General features: G+C 41.6%; 1 protein-coding gene across 6 annotated transcripts in view; it reads right to left on the bottom strand.

Moving 5' to 3' along the window:
* Nucleotides 1-23,654, bottom strand: part of SMOC1 (SPARC related modular calcium binding 1) — a 139,675-nt gene that overhangs the window by 59,656 nt on the left and 56,365 nt on the right. For all 6 annotated transcript variants that reach the window (XM_030001457.2, XM_030001420.2, XM_030001409.2 and 3 more), the window contains exons 4-5: nt 16,827-16,926; nt 14,125-14,172 (exon numbers count right to left, since the gene is read on the bottom strand). In XM_030001457.2, coding sequence (XP_029857317.1) covers nt 14,125-14,172; nt 16,827-16,926 — 148 coding nt within the window. The remainder of the gene's footprint in view (nt 1-14,124; nt 14,173-16,826; nt 16,927-23,654) is intronic.

The raw sequence follows: 23,654 nt of genomic DNA, 5'->3' as shown, positions 1-23,654 counted from the left end.
ACAATTCTTTGCCCTGCAAGAAAGCCTATCCCACGCACAGACAGCTGGAAGTAACTCTGACCCCCGTGACACAATTCAAAGCCTCCTCTGTTTGGCTTTTTGATTCCTGATTGACACATTCACTGCCAGGCGGAGATAAATGCTGCTGGGAGGACAATGTTGATCCGCTCCGACTATTCTTGTGAAGGACTTTTTCAGAATAATAAACAAAAAACATTGGTGTGCTTAAGTGTCTGAATAGAACTGGAGATAGACATAGAGAGGGGACCGGAGTGCTTTACAGAGGCTGGCAAGTCGATTGAAGAGTTAATTGTCTGGGTGTACAATGAGTTTATTCTGACTGCAAACAAAGAGCTCCCTCTTCCTGGGCCTGGTCCTTCAAAAGCAAACGTGTCAAAAGGGGTCTGGAGTAGCACTCTGTATTAATAGCAATGCTCTAGTCTCTGGGATTCAGTGGCTTTAAAACTGTTGAATCCCAAGATTCAGATAGGATCTCTCTAAAATCCAAAGTCCTCTTTTACTGCTTAAGTTCTCAAGGTACTTTTACAGTAATTAGCCAAAACAAACCTGCCCTCTAACTTCTCATTCTTTGCAGCTTTCAAACGGCTCCGTTTGAAAAATAAAGGCACAGCAAGATATTACCCTTCAGACACAATGCTGTAGACACCTTCCCCAAAATGAGATCCAGTTTTATATTATTTCAATTATGTGTCATTTAACAGGAGTCAGTTTCAACAAAACAAGTGGCCCTGAATGTCTCATACTTGGGAAGATACAGAATCCCAGTCCACATCTGGACCTGCATTTCAGAGCTTGCACTATAATAGGTCAAACCAACACAATGTCCAAATACACACCCTGCCTCTGGGAAAGTTCAGATCCAGATTCAGATTTGAACTTTGCAGGTTGAACCAAGCCCTATGGTAATTACCACTTAAATACCTGACTCACTTCTGTAAGTTATGCAAACCTTTCTGGGGAGAAAGAAAAAAAAAAAAAAATCTTCCTAGTACTGCTGCATGGAGGACAATGCAGCTGAAAACTAAGCCATTATACTTTACCACTTCGATGGCAAAACTCTTATGGATTTTGGTGCCAATGCAGAGAGAGACATACATGTCTCTCTCTTGTCTAGGAACAAGCACCAGTCATGAAGGCTCAGAGAATTAAGCTGAGTTGGTTGTGAACTTTCTAGTGATGGAAATTTGTTCCAGTACTTGTGAAAAGTTTTTTTAACCCACTCATAGAAACGTAGCATTCCAAATAATATTTCTCCTCAGGTATACAGGCATGTTTCCACCAAGTAGAAGACAGAGCAAGAACCTTAAAATAATTAAAGCCAGCATTTAGAGCACTCACCTAATTCACATTTGAGACACTTTTTGCTCTCCCCTTTCTCAAACTAAGATCCCAGCTATAGTGCTATCAACTAATTTGGGAGGACAGCAGGGAGCCACAAGTCTACGTGATCTTTCTTTTGTTCTAGCGAGTAATAAATGAGGGGTTCAAAACCTCAAAACCTGTGAAATAAGATTTCTTGGTTTTCAGCCAGTTTCTCCCCAAACTGTGAACAGTAAACCACAATCTTAACCAATTCTGCAGGCTTGCAGTTTTGGACAAGAAGCAGCAGTATCTCTCAAGTAGCCCGAATACAGAAGTAATTCAGAACAAGGAACCTGCACACAGTCCTGCTGTTTGGAACTTAACTAGAATTTTCAGTTCTTTTTTGGGCCAAAGTCCAACACAGAGGTCCTCTTTTCTATCAAAGCAATTTGTCCATATAAGGTGGGCAGAGAAGCAGATGATCAGATTTCAGTTTGGTTAACAGAGCTTTTCTAAGGTCAAATGCAAGGAAGCCTGGATGGAGAAGACCTGTCATTGCATACAGGTTTACCTTATGCAGTTCTACAATTTTCAGACTCCGCAGCCAAGGTCCTACCCAAAAGGCAAAATAGGTCTCTTCAAAGATTTGGAAGTAATGGGAAAATAAATGCCCAAGGCCAGATTTGAACCTTATCTGCTAAAAAGGAGAAGCAGGTAATAAAAGTCAGGGTAGTTTGAGACCATCTCCAGTTTAGAGTTGCACAAAAAGCTTTATTTTGATCAATGTGGAATCACTCTCAAGCTGTGAAGGCATTTCCCCCCCCCCGCCATCTTCAGAGACTTGTTACTTCCACCCTCCCCCAACACTCCCCGCAGCAGTTTCATTTGTGAAGCTAGACAGAAATGACGTGGCATTGTACGACTTAGAAATACACCCTGTTGTCATCAGCCCTGACCTACAGAACCAAGCCTTAACTCCTTCAGTTATGTCCTTGCCCCAGATAGAATGGCAACTAGCTTGGCAATGGTTTTAATTGTCTTGATTTAAGCCAAAATCTTCAATTCACTCCCAGAGTGGCTCAAATTGCCAGGAGAAGAAAGAAAAAAAAAAAAGGGAAAAAATCTTAAAAGAACCTGCTTATCACCCCTTCAAAGGCTCTTGAGGGAGCTACTAAGATGCAAGTCATATATATTTTTGTTAATCTACCATTTCCACTGTATCAGATTTGACCATTTCTCCCTTTGAGCCACATTCCTCCCTTCCCTCATAGGCAAAGTGTCATAATTCCTTGGAAGAAGGCAGTATTTCCCTAGTATTGCTGCATCTTTTCTATCCTGCTGCTGTTCTTGCCACCCTGCTGAGATAATCAAAAAAAGTCATTTCTTAATGACTGTATAAACTACGCAATGCTTTTATCTTGAAAAACAAGCATATTCCCAATCCCACAGTGTCAGAATTCACCCTCATTTGTATTTTTCGTACACCTCATGAAATCAGCTAGGCAGCAGCAGGGACAACACTAAAATCCCTCTTTGGCCTAGAGTCCATTGGCCCCACTGTACAGCTTGCCTAGAAATGCTACATGTAAATGCCATATATTTACATGTAAACCTGTTTATTTCACAGCATATAATTTCAGAACATAGCATTTTGCAGCACACAAGCTGTGAGCCCATCCTCACCAGCCCTGCAAGTATGGTTAAAAAACACTAATTCAACTACTTGTCAAGGAATGAGAAGCGGAGCAAAGCTCAGAGCCCCAGCTCAGTTCCCAGGCTCCGCTTCGGTCATCTGGCAAGTTTTCAGACAGGATCGCAGCCTGCCTGTCACAGCAGACTGATGTTTCACAGCTTCTAGCAACGTTCTGCACGGCTAAAGACAAGAACCTGCGACCATCACTGAGTGTGGCTATTTTACTTATGTACCAGCAGCAATTTCAGTGGCGTAAAAAGCTCAGCTACAGTGACACACGGGAAGGCTATTGGAACACCTTAAAACCTAAAGAACTCTTATAGGCTGCAGAAAGAGGCTCCCTATGGAAGTAAAGAATATTTTTCTTTCAGCTGCATACTTACCTGTCCTTCAAAAGTCTAATGTCATCCCCCTGCTGATACACATACCCAAGTAGAAATGGAGGAATACCTGAAAGAACCAAGGGGACTGGATGGCTTTTGGGACTGGTCATAACACATAGCATCAAAAACTACCTGTTACCAAAAATCATGACTACCTGATGCTTGCTGAAGAATCGTGACATATTTCCTAATGGACAATGGCAGCTGGCTGTGGGGATGGCACTCAGTTTCAAAACTGAGTCTCCAAGGCTCATTTTGACCAGCAGACACCTTCACGGGTCAACTGGCACAGAAAAGCTTTCCTGTGGTAAATGCAACCCAGCAATTATACGGCTGTAAATCCAGCACTTTCCTTTTTCTCTAGAGAAAAGGATCAAGGTAATGAAGAGGAGAGAAAGAACAGGAATAACCTTATTCTTCAGGGAGATAAACAATTGAAAGGAAATAAAACAGCCGTAATAAACAGTGAATAAAGAAGAATTAGTCCCTGCATCTGTGTAACAAAAGTTGTATCCAAGTGCATATCAATATAGGGTACAACCAAATTATTTGGAAAAGGTCATGCCAATCCATAGAAGGGATGTTAAGCCATCTCGTCCCAAAATGGAGCACTGCCCATAGTAATAAATGGAGAAAAGGGAGGCAAGTCAGAAGAGGCAGTATGGTACACAGCTGCTCCAGACAGTCCTGGCACTAAGCTTCACAGGGAAAGTGGAGAGGACAGACAGAACACAGAAAAACAGAGCAGCAATATTATAAGGGCTAGGTAAATCACAGTCCCCCTTCAGCAAGAGTTGGAGTACGCACTATTAGGAATGTTTGTTGGGTTTTTTTTCCAGAGCAGAAACACCTCCAAAGTGTCAGTGTTACTTACACTGTGGAGTGAGTGATGAGATCAAAGAATCAGCAATAGCCAGCATTGAGAAAGCTTAAAAATAGACTGAAAGAGAGGAAGCAGAGGAAGAGGCTTACGTTTTTTATAGCTTCCTACTTGGTAGAAGAATATATTTTTATCTCACCCTTTAAGCACTAGAAGTATGATAGATACTGAAGGATTTTAAACCACAGTATCTTAATTTTGAACCATCTTCCATTTGGCTCACTGCCTTGAGTGACATTTGAAATAAAACAGGGAGCAAAAAAGTTTCCGCACAAAGAAATATTTCACTTAAGACACCATATCTCATAGCAAGATTTTAGCACTTCACATTGCCCCAAACTTGGAGAGAAGTTTGCAGAAAGCTCTATAGCACTGTCAACAGCTGCCTGATCACTGTTGGCAAAAGCAACTACCACCACATGATTGTTTAGTTTAGCCTCTCTGGTTTGATTCTACTTACAATATATCACGTCTTCTTTCAGGAGCCTCTGCTTTGATGTGAAGTATTCTCTGTTCCCCCCCCTTGCAACACACACACCCCCTCCCTTGACTACCTCTCCTGAAAGGCTGTTTAGACTTCACAATCAAATCTACCTTGCCACTTCTAGGCTGTGTAAGAGGGCAGATACCTGCAGCTGTGGAAAGGGGAGCACATCTGAAAAGCCTGCAAGGACATTGTGATTCTGATCTTAGACTGCTTTGCTGAATGAGGAAAAAAAATTAACAATTGTTATGCAAGCTTCATATGAGTAATGATCAGATCCCTGGCTTTGGGACTGTTTTAGAAGCTACCTGAAATATATGGTGGCCTGGGGCAAGGGGCATGAAGGGTGTGATTGGAATCTCACAGTCTCTCTTCCCTCTCTCCCCAACATCACACACACATTCCCTTTCACTCCTCTCCTTCCAGCTCTGGTCTCTTCAAGGTAAAGACTCTATAAATTCCCCCATATCTTCAAGGAATATGGCCTATAAGTGGGGGGTGGAGACAGCAGCAAATTTCCCAGATCAATGGCCATTTGAAATTCAGACATATGGCTGAAGCCCTACAGCTGCATGTGTTAATTACCACACGTGTCCCCTGTAAAGCAGTCTGTTAAACACAAAAAGAAAACAGAAGAGAAAAAAGCTGTTCCAAGGGATTAAGTAAATAGTCTAAATTTTTGACCCTGGTCCCCCAGACACATGCCTATGTATAAGAACACAGGCTCCCTTCCTTTCTCCTGACACCTGCATGCTGAGGAAGCACAAGACCCCTTCCATCTCTAGCCATGTGCATTGAACCTATCTCAAAGTGTACTTTCCCCCTTCCAGCTCCCCCTTCCCCCTGCCCAGCCTCTTCTCTCACCGGCCCCTCTCCCTTTCTCCTTTAGAGGACTAATTCCTGGCTGACAACCAGACTAGTCTTAGGCTTACAATACGCCTTTTCATTTCCTCGCAGGCAAAGAGAATGGATACCTCACTGCTACGTCTGTATTGCATGTGTGCAAATGAGGGAAAGGGGAAAAAACCTAACTGTTTTTTTCACCACTTGTTTCTGCAGGTTTCCCCCCTCCAGAATCATCAAGCGTAGAGGTTCAGGGCTTTAGTGAGCACAACTCTGCTCTCTAACTATATTGCCCTGCTAGTTAACCACAAGATCTGAATTTAGTCTAAAGGACTTTTTGTATTTGATTATGAAACTGAAGGAATAGTTTTTCTACATGAGGGATGGAATGGAGAAGAATGGAGGGAGGCAGAGAGGCAGGGTAACCAAGGTGTGCTGGAAGGACCTCCAAAGAATCTAATGTGCTTCAGAAGGAAATCTGTACGTATGGAACAAAGCACATCTCAAAAGTGTACACAGGGTACAACTGACACCATATTCTCAAAATTAAAATATTTTTATTTTAAGAGGAGGAAGGTCATTCCTCAAAGTTACAGACTGCCATACATCTACAGATTGACTGTTCAAAATGACCCCAAGACAACTGATCTTAAGAACCATCACCATTTAAAGGCGTATTTGTGAGTAGCTGAACAGTCAAGATGAAACCTGTCAAGTTCTTACACTTGAGAATTGCTTTGCTGCAGCACCTAAAGGTCCCATCAGAATCTGAGTACCAAGCTGAGCACAATGACATGTAATAAAAGACACGGACACAGCTCAGAGAAATTCAGTCTGTCAGGAGGCCTTCTCCCATCCCTAGCCTTTGTCAAAGGCAAAGCATTTTGCAATACATCTCCCTTGCTGTCAACATAAAACAAAAACACAGATGAGCACATAGAGGGAAGCTATTATTCCAGCTATAGCTGTTCTAAGGAAGCTTTAATTCCCATAGGTGCCATCTCAGGAACTTGAAAAAACTTTGTGGTTGCCTCTCCAGCCTCCCCCTACCTTATTTACAAGTACACATGCTCTGCATGCATTCAAGCTTTCCTATCACAATTTCATTGTTTCTCTCTTACAGAGAAACCTTGACAGAGCTCATGGAGCAAAGGAGTTGAAAGAAAAGTACTTCCAGTCCCTCAACCAAACCCCTGCACCCACAACAAAACACATTTCCTGGTGCATTACATTGATTTGAAAGAAAACAACACTTAATGTTCAGATGCCTAGGTTCTTCTGCAGGATGCAAATACTCAAACAAAATAGGGTCATGTTAGGCTGGTACAAGAAAACAACTTCTAGCTTCATTTATCTGCAAACCCAGCAATTTCTCCAATTTATCCTCAGGTTTATTTTTAAGAAACAGCTACAGAAGACAGGAAGTCTAGGACTATTAATTTCAAAGTTATAATGATGCTGTTTTAAAGTATCTAGAGAAATACGTAGCGTAATAGTATAACATCTTGGCACGCTGATCCAGACACTCAAAGCGCATGGGAAGAATTTTTTTAACAACTCTTTAAAAAAGAAAAGGTGTTGAGGCCACATAGCTACAAAGCATTTAAACGACAAAAACAACCCACAGACCCCAGAACTATTCCATTTCTCTGCAAGCTGTAATTGGTCAGACACCAGAAATCCGTGTATAGCACATAAACAGTTAATAATACCTTAACAGATGTTGCTTAATCAATTGTTAGTCTGCTTATTAGATCTACTCACCAGGCTGCTCAATACTATGACTTAATCATTTAAAAACCTTTACAGCTGTCCTTAAGACATTACAGACATGAGTAGTCTGTAGATTGCTATAATAACACTTGTAAACTACAATTTTATTAAGTCATATTATATAGACTAACCTACCGATTAGAACTGTTGCTTTATAGATGAAAGCAGAATTCTTGCATTATATCAACCAAAATATACTTTAAAGCAGAATTTGCCTTCTGCTTAAACTTGCCAATGAAACTTTCTTCAGCCTCAAATTTGATACATATGTTCTGAGGCCCACAAAAAAAAATGCCTTGATGAAAACTAAACAATTTCAGACAAGTCAGTGATGTGGGGACCCAAAAGGATTGTTTTTAAATTCTACTGTTTATGTAGCAAATTTGAGGTTGAATTTTTCTTCTAGACCTTAATATTTTGAAAATCGGTTTGATTTATGAGATATATCTAAGTGTTTCTTAGAACATTGCTCTACTCTGGAAGAGTGATCCAGTATACACAGTATTGTGAAATTACATTCCTTTGTTCTCACAAAAATTGATCAGAACTCCCAGTTAAAAGCTGGGTTCTCTCTACCTTATAAAATCTGTAATATTGACAAACTACAGTCTACCATACCTGTGAAATTCACTTGCTTTCTACAATTACATTTAACTGGAATTTAATAAACAATTTTGTAGATTATGTACAGCATAGGGATAGCAATGGGAACCAGACAGAATTCTGAATACCTACAAACTGGCAAACCTACTGATTAAAGTAATGGTACTTTTTACAGAACTATTTTTATAATAGAGAAGGAAACTTCAATTCCACTGCTGAGTTTGTTCGGAAATACAAATATGAGCTAACCAAAATCTTATGTGCTACAAATTCCATCTACAGAATTTTTTATTCACAGCCCACTCAGGCCTTTGCAGGACAGTGTTTTTGTTGCACTAATCTCTCCCAGTTACTTCTCAGTCACCTGAGTTTTTATCCCAGTTTCATGAAAAGCAGCACACATTCACATTTCTCCCAGAGATGATTTCCTGCCCCCTGTTAAATTTTATCAGGGGGGATTGCGAAACTGTCACCATCAGTGCGGGATAGGACAAATCAAGCTTTTGCACATCCAGATGACTTGGAACATTCACGTAGCGCACACGCAGCAAGTCTGCTGCTTTCAGGAAGCAGACTTATTATATACACACAGCACAGTCTGACTTTCCACATAGTTACACTACACATGCAGCTCTGTCCAGACGCATCAAACTGTATGTGCACACTTTGTGTACACATGTATATTTTACCCAGAAAAGACCTGACAGGAACATGTCACGTAATATTCCTGGACCAGGGCTGACAAATAGTTCAGAAAGCAATTTTCCCTTGAAAATTCTCCTTCATCCAGACTTATGACCTAGTGTATTATTGATTTAAAAATAAATACGTAAGATAAGGGATCCAGAAGAATTGTTTGGGTAGCACTGCAGACTTAGTACCTGATAATGTTCTGCAATAAATTCATCATAAGATGGTGTCCAACAGCTGGAACCATCATGTGACTTCATACTGCCCCAGTCAACTGGTATTTCTTTCACCTTACTGATGAAGGCCACACAATATTTCTCCATCTTTCCTGTATCCTTCACAAGGTGCTAAAGACATCACAGAGCATTTTCTCAGTATTTATGAGGTTGGAGAGGCAGGAATAATTGGGCACTTGAAACTTGGTTTGTGTAATAGCACAGCTCTGTTTCAGATCTGATAGTACTCGGCTGAATCCAGAGAGAACTGGAGAAGGTAAAGACCAAAGTCCCAGTCTCAGGTTTTGGTCACATCTCAACTTGATGTTTTTGTCAAGATATTATCTGTCCTTTGAGACGTACTAACCACTGTGGAGGCAGCATGCTCCCTGCCCTGCAAGTAGACAGCAGGTGAATTAGTGCCAGCTGCACCTGACTTCTTACCACCAGCAGACAAAGCTTCCAGGTCTCCATGTACAAACGGTTCCATTTATTTACATCAGCACAAGCCGTCCTCCACTTGGGTTTGCCTGAGGAGAGCATTCACCCTTTACTGCTCAGTCTAATTACTGACTCAGACTAATGGCTCATTACTGATTCAAATTGCTCAGTCTACTGGCTGCACAACTAGGCCATTAACATTTTCTAGAGGTAAGACTTTTGGAATCCAGCAGGAAAAGAGCCACAGAATGGGCCAACTTGCCCACAGTTGCAGTGGAGAATTTCCCTGCAACAAAGCCTGCCTTTAAGCCCATTTCTCGCATTAAATCCACAAAAAGGAATCCAATTCTAGATGTTTAATTGACATGAATTTTAAGTTGTTCATCTTAGGCTTCTCAAATTGCTTCAGTGTTTTCTTGTAGCCTGCAAACTCATTGGGCAAAGCTTTTCACAACTCCATACAAGAGACGTGTCTACATGCAAGATAGCAAGTGTAAAATGAGCTCGAGCCAGGCTTTGCCTTCTGTAGGGCCATCAGAGCTTATGTTTCACCAACACCACTGTACCTGCCCCAGGTTCAGGGAATTGCTGATGCTATTGCCACCTTTTGCAATAGGCAGACAAAGCAAGTCAAAACAGGCCTGGAATTTTATGCACTGGAAGAAACTTTATGAAAGAAAAAGGGAGTTCATACCACTCAAGACTCTTCATGACTGACACTGACAGTTTATCCAGCCCGTATTTACCCTATACTTGCATCATCTTTTAATCCCAGGTTATAAAACCAAGCCTCATTTCCCATTTCCTTCATTCAGTTGATTTAAAAATGGTTATCAACACCTCTCACACAGTGTCCACAACAGTTAACAACCACTAACAAACCAGTATCCCCACTTAGATTTTTTTTTTTTTTTTTTCCCTCTTCACTCATTTCCAGACTCTCCACTTTTAATTCACTCAGTTTCCAGTTTTAAGAAGGAAGACCAAGTGACTTTATGGAGATAAACAATGACATGGCTGCTTTTTACATCCCTGTCTCCTGACCAGCCTACTTTTTAAAACCTGCTTGGTGACTGCAAAAGACACTACTCATGGCTGCAATATGCCAAATCTGTAGCTTTGAGCTCCTAAAGCTCCAGCATTCCTCAGATAAAGAAGATAAAGTTTTGTTTTGTTTCGTGTTTGCTTGTTTTGTTTCAACGTGTGGCACAATTTCCCTTTGGCTGGAAAGGAACGTTCTGCATTCTTTAGGCAGGGAAGAAATCCAGTCATGTTGGCTCCAAGGATGCCTTTCACTGCTTCTTAAAACATTAACAACCTCCCAGTGGGAGAAAGGGGGGAGACCCAGCCCCCTAGGGGACAGCGTGCATCTTCCAAGTCTCTCAGGCCTTTCAAACTAAGCAGCAACTGGAGTAAATTAGTGCAAGAAGCTCCTTATGAAAAAGGATTGTACAATGAACAAGCCAGAATAAGGAACAGACAGCAACAGAAGCCTGCAGGTTCTGGATATCCTAAGCCCACCCAAGAATAACTGCATTCCCTGACAAGGGTCCTGGAAACTTGTTCTTCACTTGCAGGCTGAATTCAGCATAGAAAGAACAGTGGTAAGTGTCTGAGCCGCCAGGTCCACACACTGAGTGTGTCCTGGAGAACCTGCGTTTCCGTTCCACCTCATACGAACATGTCTCCATCTCCCCAGGCCCAGGTCTGCTCTGCCTTCCAGCAACAGAACACTTCTCAGACACAGAACAAATCAATACATCCTATTTTAAAGTTTTACGTTTGGTGCCAATTTAATTTGATTTAAATTACCTTACAGGGCAAATTGTATGACTAACTGGCATTGCATCATACAGCAATAGCAGCAATGTAAATATGGGCAACCAGAGCATGGGATTTAAAAATAAAAAGGATTTTTTGCCAGCACTCGTGCCTGTTCTCCGCAGAAAGCTCCACAGAGCCACTTCTGGAACTACATGCCAAGCCACGTGACCATAAAGCCATTTCATTTTCTTTTCATCAGTAGCGAGAGAGCCTGTGAGTGGAATCGCATGTTACCTCACATCTTCTGGTGACTCCATCATACCCATTTAGCCCCAGAAATTAGAGCTAAACAGGATGGAAAAGAGGCCAAAACATTTGGAGAAAAAGAATTATTACCAATAACCAGCCTTCTTCTTCTTCCAACATTAATCTGTCTCTTTTAAAGGAGAGCTAATATGCTAGTAAAGTCTTCATCTATTACCCAACAGCTTAAGCCTACCCAACTGCACTGTTTCTAAGGCAGAGCAGCCTCCATCCAAAAAACTATTTTGCCCTGAAGTCTTGAAAGGCACCAGCATCACACAAAGTTTATTAGCTCCATATTTTACATTCCTGTATGAATGGGACAAAAGAAATCACTTCTGAGAGTCTTAGCTATTCCTTTTCCTTCTGAGAGCACCTATTCTGTGCCAGATAATGCTCCTTGACTCAGACACCCTCATCCACGGATGGAGACAGGAGTCTGCTGTGCAGTGGGAAAAGCCCAAAAACTCCCGAGTCAGATGGCAGTTGCCCAAAGTGATGTCAGAAGTTTCCAAGATGTACCTCTACAACAGAAAGGTCATCACTGACCCTGTTCCTGCTGGCCCCCTCCTCATCCTGCCCTTTTTGTCTTCTTGCAAAGGGCAATCTTTGCAGAAAGAGTCTGAACACTCAGCTAGAATGGATGGTTATATGCATGCTGGCTAGCCACCAGTCTTCAGAGAAGCCAGACCTCCAGCGACCACCTTGCTTCAAAGAAGCCAGGCTGTTCTTGGTTCCAACTTCCTTATAACAGGACCGGATACTGGAATTTTGAACCAAAGTAACTTAAGTCAAGAAAAAACACTGCTAAGAAAGCCAAATTCATTTTTAGATTAGGCATTCATCACTAACCAAAAAAGTAATGCTAAGTCCATCAAATTTTAAACCAAATTATTCCAGCTTCTAAAAGCTTTCTTGATTTTAAAAGACCTATTTAATAATTGCTCACAGGTATTTTTCTAACATGATGGAGAAAGGCCAAAGTGGCTTGTGCAAGGGCTTCCAACAGAAATGAACAGATTCAGAATTGGAGGGGACACAAAATTTACATGATTGCTTGAAGCATGCTGGCCCAAAGGGAAACATTTTCCTTTTCTTGACAGCTACTGCACAGGATGTTTCTGCAGCCACGTGACCAAGTGTACCATTCTTGAAACAGGATGTCACAGGCAGCACCAAGGAGAATCAATTTATATTACAAATTTTATATTAATTCATTCCATTTACAGTTCTCTTTTTTTTTTTTTGCGTGTTCCAACCTCTGAGTTAATAAAGGAAGTGAAGTGGGAACAACAAGTTCAGATGTCTTCCCCTTTTGCTTCTGTTTCTTATGAAATCCAACGCCAGCTGCTTCCAATTCTAGAAGAACAGACCAGGACTACTCAGGTAGGAAGCCTACAAGCAACTCCGACTCAAAAAATAATGCAGATTTCAAAAGCTACTTGATTTGCTTGTACTTCAGGCTAGACTAGCAATGATTGCATTAACAGAATGATAACAATGCGTTCAGGTGCCAATTATACATTAACACATAATTACAGGTTTACAGAGACATATCCTTACCTAAAATAAGAAGCAGGCTTCAGCATTCATTCTTAACTAAGTAGTTTTCCTTGCATCTTTCTTCTCCCTACCTTTTCCTAAGCTACTATACACAACCAATAGATGCTCAAAATGCATCACTGCTCTGAACACATCAATCCGTAATTCCTGTTAAGTGTTTTCATGATTGACAGTCCCAGCATGGAAGATGTTCTTCAAATTAAAGTGTTGGCATCAAGGTAGGCATTATCCTGCATTTTGAAGTGTCAGGAATAATTGGTTTAGAGAGTTAGCAGTAAAAATCCTGCTTCAGATATCATAACAGGAACTTCTCCCAGTAAACAGCCTTCATCCTCACCAGCAGGAGTGAGGATGCATTCAGCACTGTTTTCCTGTAGTAAGGAGACAAACTCAAAAGTTGACTCTGAATGGGGGGTAGCAGGGGACAGGGATTGAAAAGCAGGGTGTGGAGAAGGCCTACAGACAAAGTTGACTGCTCCTCAACATATACTTCAGTGGTAACCCCTCCCAAGACTATTTCAGTGAATGCCAATCAGAGGACACAGAGAAGGGCTATGAATACACACAGGAGAAGAAAGACACATCTCTAGTGCCCCACTCAGAAAAGGCAAGGACTGAAGAAAGGAGTGTAAAGAAGAAGGAGGACCAATGCCTATTGCACAAGAGAGTGAGGTTTCCAAGCACAGCTAGCGTTTAATCCAGCGCTGCTCCAGATGGCCAGAGGATTTTATGCTTTGTTAAAAAAACCCCACCTTTCAATGCATATAAAGCCACAACCGTGACATTGGCACTCCTGACTCCCAGTGTACTAGTCATACTGATAGCCTTCCGAATCTCTAGTGATTTTACTGGGAAATGCTCAGTAGTTTACTTCAAGGTGAACAAGCAAAGGTTATTCTGTGCCAGCCACCCCTTTGGGAAGCTCTGTTTTCATGTACTACACCTCAGCTGACAAGCGCAGAGCAGAGTGCACCATTTTCTACTCCACAGGGTGGTGCACCAACAGACCGTCATCTTATTCCTCCTACTGAAGGGGGAGGTCTAAAGGCACGCAAGTCTCCCGCACACCGAGCTGGTTAGGAACCCAGGTTCTGAGTTATCTCAAGGGACTTGGCTGGGCAGCTGCTATTACAAAACAAGTTGCTGAAGCACAGGACTCCACTCACCTTTCCTTCCCGAATTACCCTGGCTTGATGGTTTATCAGTTACGGAACCTAAAGGGGAGGGAAAAAAAAAAAAAAAAAGAAAAAAAAAAGAAAAAAGACATCTATTTAGATGCTGCATGATCACACAGAACATGTAATGTCATGTTAATACAGTCAATATCTCAACCCACAAAGCGTCTGTTTTACTTGCCAACAGCTCAGTTTAGGATTCAGAGAGCCTGTGGCTTCAACCAACTGGGATAGCATAAGAAAGTTTTGTGTTAAGATGTTAAATAAGGATGAGGGTAAACAAGAAATATTTAGTAGCTGGATCCAGTGATTTGAAAGAGCTCAACAGAGCAGTGTGCTAGTAAGAAACCTGGAATAAATCCAAGGGCAAGAAGGAAAGATCAATAAGAGTCACTTCTTTCATTTGCAAATGTCAGGAAGAACAAATCAAAAACAGGTGGGGAGAGTGTGCAGGGAATGCAAGGGGCAGTATTCTAAAGGAAAGGGATTAAGTGGGACAATTTGCAGAAAATGGATTTCAACAAACCCCTGAACATCCCCAGCTGTTTGAAAAGGGACACTGAATAAGATCCAGCATGTACTTGAATAGAACACATCTTGGGTTTTTTATTAAAACTTAGATCTTCAGATAATATATATGATTCTACACTTGTTTCTGCAGTTTGCTTTAGTGCTTCATCACACAGTTTTCCCCTAAAACTTGAACTGATAAGAAAAGCTTTTTAAACAAATCCATTACCAAAGTGTATAAAAATGTATAACAATTTTTTTCTTTTTTTTTTTTTTTTTTTTTTTTTTTTTTTTTGGAACAGCTTTATTCCCAGGAAACTGATTCTTCCATGCACCATTACTAAACAGTTCCAGTGATTACTGATCCTTCAGGAAACATGGATTAAAAGTCAGCTCCAAAGGAGGCAGCTCTGACAGGCCCAAGAGTCTGGTCAAGACAAACTCTAAACATAAACTCTATTGCCCAGGCATTTTCACTTGCAGAACAGTTCATCTCAGATCTACTGTTGAATTACAAGTAGGAAGCACATACCCAATATTAGTCTTCATAGGCCTAACATCTGCGTGTCCTACAATACACCATGACTTTACTTTCCTGGTAACACAATTTTATAAACAGCTCAAGACTAAATGAACAGATCAGCAAAAATCTAAAACATGCCCTACCAAAACCATATGCTGGGAATGGTGGAAGAAAGTCATATTCTAAGGTTTAAGGCAAATTACTGTAGCATTTCACCTTACACTAAAACAGAATATTAATCTTATTTTCTTTCCGTGTACCTGTGAAACACCAAGCATTCCCTCAAGCTACATTGGGTCCCAGACAGTTCTCCCACTCATCCCAGTTCAAGCTACTAGTTCCCAGACAGTTCTCCCACTCAACTCAAACCCTCATGCAAGTCACTATGTTTGCTTATTACCACAAAATACCCTACAGCCAAGAGGACACTGAACAAGGTGAGAAGGATTTAAAAAAAAAAACCCCAAAGGTTTAACTGCTGTCATGCTCCCATCTAAAGGGCTGCAAGGTGTGAGAGGCAAAATACATTGAACACCCATGGGGTGCAGACTGCAGAGCATGAAGCCAGAGGCAGCAGCAGTGCCTACATGGCATCACTGAACACATTAGAAACACACACCTATGCTTGTTGCCTTTTCTTCTCTTTTTTTTTTTTGGGGGGGGGGGGGGGGTGGGGTGTGGGAATGAGAGGAGCAGCACAATTCTAGTGTTGCCCCTGAATTCTCCCAAACAGCATGGAACAGCTTCCCACCCCTGCCTGTGCCTAGCATGCTGCTGCCACAGCAGCTCTGTTCACCACAGCTCACAAAGCTAGACTGTACACTACTGATCAGGGCCATATGAAAATGTAGAGCCCAACCTCATCCCATTTGAGCCATGGGCTGCCATATTGAATGGTGGGGATGAAAAACAAACAGCATCACTCTGTTTGTAGTACAGAAAGTGATGGATTTGGGCCCAGTAAACCATAGGGTGACAGAGCAGTGTCAGGTTGAGTGCCCAGAAGCACATCACTTAATAAACCCATGAGTAACAGCCTGGCTCTGGACCTCCCTCTTGTGAGCTGTGGTGCAAGGCCAGTGCTGTCCAGCACCATGACACAAACATGGGGATGCTGGAACTGAGCAATATGATCAGAAGACCCAAATCCATTATAACAGCAGGATCCCAGATTTGGGGGCCAGTAGTCAACAACTACCAGTTTCTCACACAGAACCACCTTACCAAACTTTTAACTGAAGTCACTCTGATGGCAAAGTGACTCCATAGCCCACTAAATACAGCCTGAGAACCACTTCTTTAAAATACAGCTCATGGAAAAATATTAGCCCATCTGTTACAGGAATCTCTAGTTTTGGTGTACACAGCAACACTGCGACTCTTGCCTTGGCTACCACAGGCTGTTACCTTAGTGGCTCTTCTCAGGGAGCCTTGCAGGAGTGTCTGTACCCTAACTGCAGGGTGGACATGCCACAGTCCAAGCTCCCTTGCAGCTTCCAAATACCAGCAAGCACACAGGGAGATATAAGCACAACTGCAGTGTTAAATCGGGTAAACTGGCCAAGTCACCTGAAAAGATTAAGCACTCTCAACAGGACGCATTCTCCCCAACCCCCTTCGGTTATCAAATTAGTATTTGTTGAAGCGACTCCCACAGTACCTGAACATACAGGAGTTTTGTTCTGTACAGAAGAGCCGCTAATAGGCTTGCCATCAGGTGTCACACACCAGCAGTATCCAGTGTAGGTATGGCACTGCACCTGTTTAATAAAACAAAGAGCAGGCATTTCATTTCTCGCTATCACCCAGCACTTCTATTATATTCCAGCATCTTAGTGGAAGTCCCAACCCAGACACATCACAAACACATGCTTCAGAGTAAGGAAGTCACACAGAAGACTATCTTGGATATTGTTATCTTTTCTTTCTCCCCTCACCTCCCTCCCCAAAGAAAGGTTGTTTCTCCTACTCCAACTCCTTTAGCTGCAATTTAGGATGCAAAAGAAGTTACAAGCAGCCAGCTGAGAACACTTCTGTTTGGGGATGCAGCAGTTGTGTCTCAGCTCATTCCACCCTCTGCTAAATCCCATTTACCATTAAATAGTTGTCCCACTGCATCCCAGCTGGGATGTGGAAAGGCTACCCTGGCCCAATTCCACAGCCGCTGCTTGAGAACAGCATCTGTGGGTGTTTCAAGAGCATTTTGTTCAGTAAACATGGCTGGAAAAATGCAACACAGACTAGTTATGTCAACAAACTTTCTCCAGATAGATTTAAGGTCTCTCCTGTTACTATGTCAACCTAGGCAGTAGAAGCAAGATCCATCATGCTTGCTCTGCATGTATTGACAAGGACTTAAGAACATTTGATGAAGGCTCTAATAAGTCAAAAGATACACAGCATAAGATTCATCTTGCTCAACTTTAAAGCTCTACTTCTGAACTGAACATCTAGAGTTGCCCAGTTCCTTCCTTCACCAAGGAAGGACACCAGAATGACTAGTTCAGATGTGGACCTCTAAAGTGAGAACAGATAAATCCCCATCGAGCAGACTGGTCTTAGTAACATCTATGCAGATATGTGTTCAGTGGCACCATAGTTTCATCCAGCTTAACGAATCTAATTACAGCTTTTGCCTCAGTTTTCAGCGTGGTCAGCATTTGGATGAAATTCGGGATGCCTTTGACTTCCCTTGAGACAAAAGTAAATGATCATCATACAGGCATCTGTGTAAATACTAACAGGTTCCAAAATCCTTTCTAGCAAACACACTTTCAGTTGTGGCTCAGTGTGCACATTAGTACTTCCAGCATCTTGAAATGGTATAGAAATGACTACATTACTATAAGCTAGAGATGACTCCTTCAACACATTTCTGAAAAAAAAGCCACGAAATGAGATCACTTCAGAAACTGCCTTTTATTTTACTTGTGAATTGAATTCTGTCCATTCTCTCTTTTTCCAAAAAAGTTCATTGAAGCTGATTTCCCATTCCAGTCCTCTCCACACAGAAGAGTGATGGGGTGTTTGTGCTGTTTCCCTCATTAGGGATCCTTCAGAGCTAAACCAGTCATTCCCCCTTGCTGACAGCTGGCTTCGATTCCCTAAGGTAGCAGAGTTTGTTCACAGACTTAATGACAGTCTTTTTAAAAGGCTGTGAGTATCACATAAAACATGATCTAAGAGCCATTATAACACCGTACCACGTGTTTATCTTGGGTTTTACTAAAGTGCAAATCAATCATTTTGCCTCAAGCAAATTCACTTTTAGCAGCCAAAATCAACAATAATCTCATGTACCCACGTTACTAAAGTCACTGTCACTGCTATCTGCACACTTTCATTTTTATTCTGTCAATATATCACAAAATTGATTGCAAATTACTCAAAAGCACTATGAGTACAGTTAGCAATAATCAAGTTGCAAAATATTTCTTAGTGCTCAATCTAATGAATTGTACATTCAAAACAAGTGTGATGGAACTGCTTGGGTTTCTGTGTTTAATGTTTATCTTTGCTGATCACACACGCATTATTGCATCCCCAACAGCACAAGAAGCTGTCTTTAGATCTGAGCATTAATTGTAAAAATCTTACCCAGAGATGAAGCCAAATTCCAGGATAGGGTCTTGAATTCGTAGGGCAAGACCATTCCATGTTACAAAGAAAAAATCCAGTGTATCCAGCATTTAAAAAATTCAAGTGTTAGTGACCTTATAGTCCTTCAGCCAAGCCAGAAAATAACAAAGTACATGGCAGAGGAGTCCAAAAAATGTATTGACATAAATTTAGGATAGATGCATTAACTAAGAGCATGTTATACAACTCATCTCATTGGAGAGCTACCAGTTACGTACACTCATTTATGCAAGACAAGCACATTACATCCATAAAAGCAAAGCAATTTCATAAATAACTAAGCTAAGGAATGCTGGTCTTCCTTGGACTGGTATCCCATGACCCTCTCTTCCCTCTGCCACCATTAAAAAAAAAAAACCAAACAAAAAACCAAAAAAACCCCCTTAGATTGACAGCACTTTCACAACAACCACATGTTCTACTGCAGCACCAAAGGACTTCCCTGTTACAGATAACAGCAGCAATTATATCTCAGCCCTTATTCTAAAGGCCAGACAACTACTAATGAAGAATGGACACTTCAGAAACCTCAAAAATCACTGCAGTTGGCCTTCTTGAATGTCTTCATGTTGACAGGTGCTACATTCCACCATGATACCTGACCAGGTGTCAGCATATTTAGGTGTCATAACAACAGTGGCGTACGGCCTAGAGTTTGCTGCTTAAAGGCTGGGAAAAAAAACCCACTGGTATACTTTTCATCAGTTACATAGCACTGGTATGGCATTGAAAAAATTTAAAGACAATAGCTGATCCAGTACCATTTCTAAACACTGTATGTAAACGCAAACTCTATAAAGTGTCAACTATTCCAGAGCATCTTAAGTAAGGAATCTTGAAAATTCAGGTTTTTCCTTTAAATTTTTCCAATGAGTTTCCAATGATCATAGGTTTGAGGTTTTGTTTCTAAATCCCATTTAAAACTTCTACCTGAAATTCAACCTCATTCTAATCCTACTCCCGTAGTAGCAAGATTTTCAAATACTGTTACAGTCAGATGAGTAACCATGTAAAAGTGACACCTGTTTACCGCACAGATCTAATCTTCAGGTTTTGAGTTAATTTAGGCTCTACCAAAATACATGTTAGAAAAGTGTGTTTGACTTTTTTTGGCTCTCAGTCTTCTAAAGCTAAGCATTGTGCTAGACAAATTAGATTATCAATTTTATATACAAAATAAACTTGATTGCTACCCAAGCTGCAGCTACAGGACGCTCATTACTGCTGGAAAAGCACATGACTGATAGAGTTTGACATCTCAAATTAACATACACCTGTCCAACAGCTGAACATTTTCAGTTACATAATAGGGAATCAGAGAAATAAAACCTGCAAATCGTTTGAGGTCTTCCAACAGATTCACCATTAACATCTACACTTTCAAAAAATCAAACTGCAGTTTAAAGCCCTGCAAGTACCTAAATCCCTGATCGTGCAGGAGGACACTGCTTCTATTTTACAGGGGTGAGAGATATGCCATCTCAACTGTGACTCAACTGAAGGGTGAAAAGCATGAGGGACAAACCCAACAAAAATTGCTGTGCCACCATTGCCCAAATTAAGAGTGTAGCAGCAGTCCTCTATCCCGCCCCCCACCATTACAACGTGTGAAATCAAATAGCAGCTAACATACTAGCCACTGGCCACATGAATAAACACCTGCTCTCATCAAGTTCATTACAATATGAAAACATTAAAAGCGTAGTCACTGGCAGATGACTCTGCCTCTTAATTTCCTGAGGGAAAAAGAAGCCACCGTTTAAGCTTCTTCAGTATCTCACTGACAAAGCCAGAATCAGATTCCCAAGCAGTCCAAAGCTTCTCAACAAGCAGCAGCATCCCTTTACTGTCATTTGACAAAGGAGGATCAAGGGGTTGTTTCCAAAAGATAAACCAGAAACAGGACAGAAACTGCATGCGCACGTACAAGGGAGAGAACAGGGGCAAAGCACTAATTCTGTGATGGCTGAAACCAGTCTCTACAGAGTTATAGAAAGAAGTTTGCTGTAAGAGGCTTGAGAGCACCTTGGACAAGCACTGGGCTGAGCACAGGAACAGCAACGCTCAGACTAGCCTTTCACTGCTGTTCAGATGAAGAGTTTGGTAACCAATTCCTATCTCATCGCAGAGTAGACAAACATTTCCTGGGTCCTTCCATAATGGAGGGCAGAGAGGAGAAGGGAAGAAAAACATTCCTTCTGCATTCAAAGCAATACTTCTATGACAGAAGAAAAAACACATCCAGTTTTTGAATGGCACTTCTGAGGGTGAGGGCAGGCAGCAGAGCTGCTGTCTGCACTCACAGCATGAGGCAAGGCTCCAAACCCTGGCTGCACTCAGGTGCTCCTTGTAAACACTGTAAAACCAGCTAAATAAATTGTTCCAAGCCAGTAGGTCATCTGGTCTGACCCAGAGAGAAGCTGCAGTGTCACGCAGCAATCCTTTAATCAAGCCTTTCCTCTGTTTGAGCCATTGAGGCTCATCTAGAAAGTCCTCTAAACCCGAGTTAGTGGCGCACAATCGGCACAAACTGGCCTGACAGCTATTTATCCTAACTCTAAGTGGTGATGCCTCTGTTCTGGTTTAAATGTCTTGCTGTACTGCTTAGACCTTGGATCTTGTCATACCTTCTGCTAGATTAAGAGTCTGCTGACTATTGTCAGAAGCCTGCCTCTCCTTTACAGAAAGTTTTAGGGAGCTATGAATCGGTCTGTATCTTAAGTTTGAGCTTCTTTGGGACTGCAACCCCTTAAATAATTTTTGTCACTTTTTCTGTTCCCTGCTCATACTTATTTCTTCCCAAATGATGTTGTACAGACAAATATTCCCACCAGGGCTTTATGCAGCAGCCATCTCCCTCACCTCCCTGCACCATTCAAGAAATGCTTGCTCCACAGGAATTTCACTATTCATATAACCAGGGAAAGAAGTTACCTGTGGCAAAAGAATCTTAGCCATGGTCAAGGGCATTCCCCGCACACTCTCTGGCACAGATACTATTTTTAGCTCAGGAGAGGGATCCCCAAGAGATACTCTCTGCTTCTGACACAGAATGTGACCCTTCAAAGTTGGGAATGATCTTACATTGTCACTTTCCTTAAGGATGTCCACTCCTGGTTTAAGAATCTGTTCCTTTGCTCTCTTGACTGGTACTTCTTTGAAGAAATGCCATATATAACCAACGTTGCTACCTCCTTACCCATCCATGGCTTATCTTTAGCTCAATATACAAACGAGAAACACAATGAGAGCTGCAGGAAGAAAAGAAGTACGTAAGTAGCAGACAAATCTGCAGAGCAGTATTCACAGAGAGCTCCAGCTACAGTCTTTTATAGAAGGGATGTCTTAATAAAAAAAGCCAGAACCATCTACTAATTAAAGCCCAGATTCTTTATGAAGAAAGAGTTTCTTTAATCTAGCAAGACAGACTGTGTTCTTTCCTTCTGAAAGGAGAGGTTAAGTCCTTGAGAGCTTAGTATTGCTAGAGTACGAGCACTGAATAATGGAATAATAGACAGCATCCAGGGAATGCAGGACATGTCTACACAGTGCCCTGCAGCACCGTGCTGCATTAAGAAATGGGTTTGTAATTCTGCCCAGCATCATGCTACATTAGCCAATGCAGAGGAGCAGACTTGGATCATGAAGTCACACTGAAGGCTGAGAAGGTTCCCCATGTCTTTAGAAAAGGGTCTGTTTGTGAGACTTAGGAGAAAGCAGTACTTTGTACATGCATTAGCATAGCACAGAATGAAACGATTACTATGGACCGTAATATAGATCCCTCTTTCCAAACAGACCTGTATTACCAGATGTGCAAGTGCTCTGGAAGCTATCTGACAACAGAAAACTGCTCTGACAAAGTCAGCCCACTCACTGATCCCGTCATAAGATGACAGGTCTGACTGATGCACTTGCTTGAAGAGAAATCTCAGTGCTGCATCGTAACTGCACCAGCAGCCGCAGTTTTCAGACCCCTAAACTCAAAGAAACTCTCCAAGGAGACTTGCTCTCAGCCACTTGTATGCAGACTTGCAAGGAAAAGAAACCACAGCTAGACAGTGGAAGGTGGCGGCAAATAGCAAGACACCCCACAAAAAGCCCCACAAGACTACAGCCCCAAAGCAGGGTTAACATTATTCATGTTCGTACTAATCTGAAACGGATCCCGTTTCAAACCTCAGCAACCTTTTCTAAAAAAGTGCTTGGAGGAAAACTATGAAGAATGCAAGTCTCTCTCAGCCCATGGCAACAAGCCCAATGGCACTAGGCAGCAAAAGAAAGTGTGCAGATTACCCAATAGAGCCTGTTGTTTATGAAGAACAGATCACAGCAGGTTAAGTGCAGCATGGAAAGGGAATGGCATTTATGCAAAGTACAGCATAACAGCAAAAAGGAGAGAGTAAGTCTTGGGAATAGAAACTGGTTTTAGTCTTGTCCAATTTTGCACAACAGTACATGACCTCAGTTTTATACAATTAATCAAATTATGCATATCAAACAAACATTCTTATGTTGTGAATAACTCAAAATTTTATCTGCATGCTTATATTACTGTGGGGTAAGTGCAGAGAACTTTCATTATAGGAAGTAATATTCCCCACAGACTGAAATATAAAGAAATAGCAATTTCAGAGCAATTCATCAGGTCTGCTCCCATTTACAGTCATCCCATCATGCCGGCAATGCCACCACCTCTTCCGCGCTGCAAATCCATGCCACATTTTTAGGTGCGTAAGCAGTGCTAAAAAGGGATTTGATAAGATCTTTGCAATACACAAACTCCCAGAATAAGGGAAGCAGCACACATGGTGCATAGAAACGGTTATGAAAACCAGTGAATTGACAG

Source organism: Aquila chrysaetos, chromosome 2, assembly GCF_900496995.4.
Source record: "Aquila chrysaetos chrysaetos chromosome 2, bAquChr1.4, whole genome shotgun sequence".
NCBI lineage: Eukaryota > Metazoa > Chordata > Aves > Accipitriformes > Accipitridae > Aquila > Aquila chrysaetos.
This window is presented reverse-complemented; position numbering and strand designations above follow the sequence as displayed.